Source organism: Odontomachus brunneus, unplaced genomic scaffold, assembly GCF_010583005.1.
Source record: "Odontomachus brunneus isolate Ranch 3 - 2012 unplaced genomic scaffold, Obru_v1 Obru_scaffold_209, whole genome shotgun sequence".
Classification (NCBI taxonomy): Eukaryota; Metazoa; Arthropoda; class Insecta; order Hymenoptera; family Formicidae; genus Odontomachus; species Odontomachus brunneus.
This window is the reverse complement of record NW_022639659.1, coordinates 185,781-190,777: the sequence shown is the minus strand read 5'-3', so window position 1 is coordinate 190,777 and position 4,997 is coordinate 185,781. Positions and strand designations below refer to the sequence as shown.

The window sequence follows — 4,997 nt, the reverse complement described above, 5'->3', positions numbered from 1 at the left end:
TAACACCCTGTATATATATTATTGTGGTTTATTTTAGTATAAAATTGAATAATACTACCTAAAATTGAATTGTACTATCTCTTATGGAGTCCATTTCTTATAATAATAAATGTTCTTATAGTAATTCATCTTTACATATCTTTATATGTAAAATAGCAAAAGAAATAATTGATGACATCAAATTTAAAAATAAAACAAGTTTGAATATTATCGTTTTATATTCTTGTGATGTATTTTTGAATTATGTTAGATATTAATTTCGTTAGATAATAATGTATTTTTGAATTATGTTAGATAGATTAATTTTACTTATATCAATTGCACTTATATTTTTTTTACAATATCAATGTAATGTTTTAATATTGCAGCTTTCTCATTCTGGTACAAAGTATAGCTTATACTTTCGAGATGAGATTCGTTCAATCGACTTTGTACTTGTGTGGGATGAGTATAACGGAGAAGCACAGACTTATCACAGTGTCGAACATAGAAAGGTAAATTGAAATTATTGCTTATATTTGTGCACATACGCGCACTTTAACTAATTCGTGCTGATTATTTACATCGAGGTATTTCTTATAACGGTCATGAGCTATTTTTTAACATTCCCTAGTCACATCTTCGGACAGTTATGTGATGGTCATATTAGGTCAAATTGACTCAACCGGTTTTTAAATGGTTGCCGTTCGAACAGTATCGATCCAGTTGAATACAGAAAATTATAGAACATATTGTGAACATTCCAGAATATGGAATAACCGCATATGTAAGAAATCCAATGATAACATATTAAAAAAAATTGTGAACGTGTATAAAAAATAAGATTTTTTCATTAAAAAATCATAACATTTTCATATTTTCAGTTTTTTAAATAAAATTTATGTGTCATACTTATGAGATGTGATACTTTCAGGAAAAAATTATTTCTGTAGTGCGTGTTGCAAAAAAGATATTTATTTTGTAATTTGAACAGAGTCAATTTTGGAATAAAAAAAGGACATACAATTATGAGACGTAAAAATATTTATTATTATTATTGTGTGAATACAAAAATATGTTTAAATATTTAAAAAGCATTTTATTCTACTCACCCATATTCGATACACAAAAATGTTGTGCTCATCGTATCAGACGGTTGCAAGATGGACATTGCTCCTTCGTCTTATAATCCTTTCTAACGTAGCATAACTTATATCGGAACCTTTTGCTAAGTAACGTTCTTTTGTTTGTGCGACAACATTGTCGATTTCGAAAATGTCTGCAATTCCCTTCTTCACGTTAGTTTCAAGAGATAGTTTCAAGAGATAATTGTTATTGCTATTGCAGATAAGTCAACTAGGTGAAGCAATATTTTTTCCAGGCATCGCTTCGTTGTCAGCACTTCATTGTTTTTCTGACGATTCGCACAATAGTATTTGTGCAAAATTCGGACATTGACGATTGCTTGGTCCAACTGTTGTATATAAGTGGTACAGTTTAATAATAAGGATGATATTGGTCGAAATATGTATATGTATATGTATAATGTTTTGTCATTCTTAAATTTTAATTCAATCATATTTACGTTATATGAAAGGAAAAAAAATAAAACGAGAAAGAATTAAAATTTTTCACGAAAAATCATACTGGTCATACTAATGGTCAGAATGACCCATCTTCACGCGCGATGTATTAAGATCAGCTGCCACGATAAATGAAGCTTTTATTTCGAATAAAGATAGTCTCTACCGAAAGAGGATACTTTAAACTTTGGGTAAAGGTAGGAGAAACCCATTGTAAACCGGGAACTTGTAAGTATACAACTTTAAAGTTGAAACGCGGATCGATTTGACTCATAGCGATCAGGAAGGGTTAAGAAAAGTGTAATAATAATAATAATTTAAGTAAAATCGAGTTAATCGGTGCTATTGTTTAAATGACATAGAAATAGTTTACATTATTATACGCATTGTGACGTGACAGCCTTAGGAGTGCCTGTCACAAAGGGCGAAAGCCTCCGTGTGGATCGGTTGGCGAGCGTCGCATTTCACAGACAATACGCTTCGAGTCAGTGTCGAAATAATTAGTATTATAATAAGTCACGAGTATTCGTGTTAGATAAAATCGGTAGTCATTGTGTCCCAATAAGTGTGTCTCTGTGTTTCCCTTGCCGGCCATCAGGGCAGGAGGAGCAGCACAACGAGGGACCGAGATCTTTATCGAAGCTTTGGTATATCGTCTTGCCAATTCCAGGTAATTATCTTCAATATTGTACAGAACAATAGAATAGTTATCGTTTCGAAGTCGAATATTATATTGTTTACAGGCGATCTATTGAGGCACGCCGGTGAGAAAGGCAAGAGGTATCACACGGCTGCACTATAGATTGAAATATTGAACGGTGATTTTGACGTCGAAGACCGGCATAGCGGTGGAAGAGAGAAGGTTTTCGAAGATGCAGAATTGGAGGCATTACTTGATCAAGACTCGTGTCAAAATCAAGAAGAATTGGCACGATCATTGGGAGTGACTCAACAAGCCATTTCAAAACGACAAAGTCATGGGAATGATTCAGAAGCAAGGAAATTGGGTGTCGTACGAATTGAAGCCGAGAGATGTTGAACGGCCTTTGTTTGCTTGTGAACAGCTGCTTGAAAGGCAAAGACGGAAGGGATTTCTGCATCGCAGTGTGACTGGGGACGAAAAATGGGTTCATTACGATAACCCCAAGCGCAGAAAATTATGGGGAGTTCCCGGCCATGCTTCCACGTCGACGGCCAAACCGAATATACACGGCTCCAAGGTCATGCTCTGTATTTAGTGGGACTAGCTCGGCGTAGTGTATTATGAGCTGTTAAAACAGACTGAAACAATCACAGGCGATCGTTATCGAACGCAATTGATGCGTTTGAGCCGAGCATTGAAAGACAAACGGCCGCAATACAACGAGAGACACGATAAAGTAATTTTGCGATAAAGTGATTTTGCAGCATGACAATGCTCGACCCCATGTTGCAAAAGTAGTCAAGACATACTTGGAAACGTTGAAATGGGAAATCCTATCCACCTGCCGTATTCTGCAGACGTTGCTCCCTCTGACTATCACTTATTTCGATCAATGGCACACGGCCAGCACACGGCCAGCCTGGCTGACCAGCACTTCCGGTCTTATGAAGAAGTAAAAAATTGGATCGATTTGTGGATCGCCTCAAAAGATGACCAGTTTTTTCGACGCGGGATTCGTACGCTGCCCGAAAGATGGGAGGAAGTGGCCAGTGATGGACAATACTTTGAATCATAAATATATAACCATTCTTTTATAATAAAGCCTCGAATTTCGGAAAAAAACGGCGGAAGCAAAGTTGTAATAATAAAAATGATATCGTTTCATGTGAAAATTACATCAATTTTATATAATTTGATGTCATTTTGACTTTAATAAGACTTTGTGTTCTACCTGGGTTTCCAGTAGTTACAAGCAGAGTCGTAATGACGTGAGCTGCTTCCCAGGTAGAACACAAAATCATTTTGAAGTCAAGATGATTTTATTTTGACATTATTGTAATTAAATTGTCACAAAAATTTTATGGTTCCACGTGAAAATGACATCACTTTTATATAATTAGATGTCATTTTGGCTTTTATAAAACTTTGTGTTCTACCTGGGTTTCCAGTACTTATAAGCAGAGTCATCTTACTTGACGTGAGCTGATTCACAGTAGTTACAAGCAATGTCGTCTTCACGTGAGCTGCTTCCCAGATAGAACACAAAATCATTTTTATGTCAAGATAATTTAATTTTGACAGCATTGTAATGAAATTGTATTAAAAATGATATCGTTTCACGTGAAAATTACATCAATTTTATGTAATTTGACGTCATTTTGACTTTAATAAGACTTTGTGTTCTACTTGGATTTCCAGTAGTTATAAGCAGAGCCGTCTTACTTGATATATGCTACTTGTTAAGTGCCATGCGTCTTTTTTGATGTATATAGTAGTGCGTCGCAGTTATTACTGCCAGAATTGTCGTATTTGACGTGTGCTGCTTGTCTAAGTGACCACTGCTACAGATATTTTTTTAAAGTGTGCTGCATGCCAATGGTTTACACCAGTACCCGGAATTATTTCCACATTTCGGGCAGATTTCAGAGATAACGCCTACCACTCCTCCCGCAGCTGCTCCCTGCTCGCCGACTAGGCTACCGATCACGCGTGAGATGTTCGACCTCAGGATCGTATCATTGATCGTTAAATTATTATCAAAATATTTTTTCCCCAATAATTTTTATTTTTATAAATAAACACTTTTTTATTTGTAACTATATACATGTGTATATATACAGAGTGTCCAAGAAGTACCGGAACGGCAAGATAACTCGGCGGGGGAGCATTTTAGAGAAAAATGTTTCAGACAAAAGTTGTAAGGCTTAAAAAAACGCATTCAACGATAGTAGTTATTTGACAGAGGATGGCGTCGCCAAGGTTAGAACAAGGTCAACTTTGCTTTTTTAAATAGAAATATATTTTTTATTACGACATTTTATTTTACGTAAAAAAGCAGACAACTTTTGCTTGAAAAAATTTTTTATACGACCTCTATTTGCTAAGATATTTACGTAATTATCTACAAAATTATTGGTTTCAATAATTTTTTACTTGAATTCTATCAACTTTACCGAAAAATATCAAGAGATAAAAATTGTATATTTTGTACTCATAGATCTCTGAGAATTTTTTCAGAATTTTATATTAACGTTTTAGTACTTCATTTTCTTGCATTTTCTTGAAGTACTAAAAAGTTAACACAAAATTCTGAAAAAATTCACAGAGCTCTATGAAAACAAAATAAGTAATTTTTATCTCTTGATATTTTTCGGTAAAGTTGATAGAATTCAAGTCAGAAATTATTGAAACCAATAATTTTGTAGATATTTACGTAAATATATTAGAAAATAGAAGTCGTATAAAAAATTTTTTCAAGCAAAAGTTGTCTGCTTTTTTACGTAAAATAAAGT

General features: G+C 34.2%; 1 protein-coding gene across 6 annotated transcripts in view; it reads left to right on the top strand.

Moving 5' to 3' along the window:
• LOC116852262 overlaps positions 1–4,997 on the top strand; it is a 219,282-nt gene that overhangs the window by 186,311 nt on the left and 27,974 nt on the right. For 2 of the 6 annotated variants that reach the window (XM_032832449.1, XM_032832452.1), the window contains exon 3: positions 369–494. In XM_032832449.1, coding sequence (XP_032688340.1) covers positions 369–494 — 126 coding nt within the window. The other 4 variants (XM_032832447.1, XM_032832446.1, XM_032832451.1 and 1 more) reach the window with 4 other exon arrangements.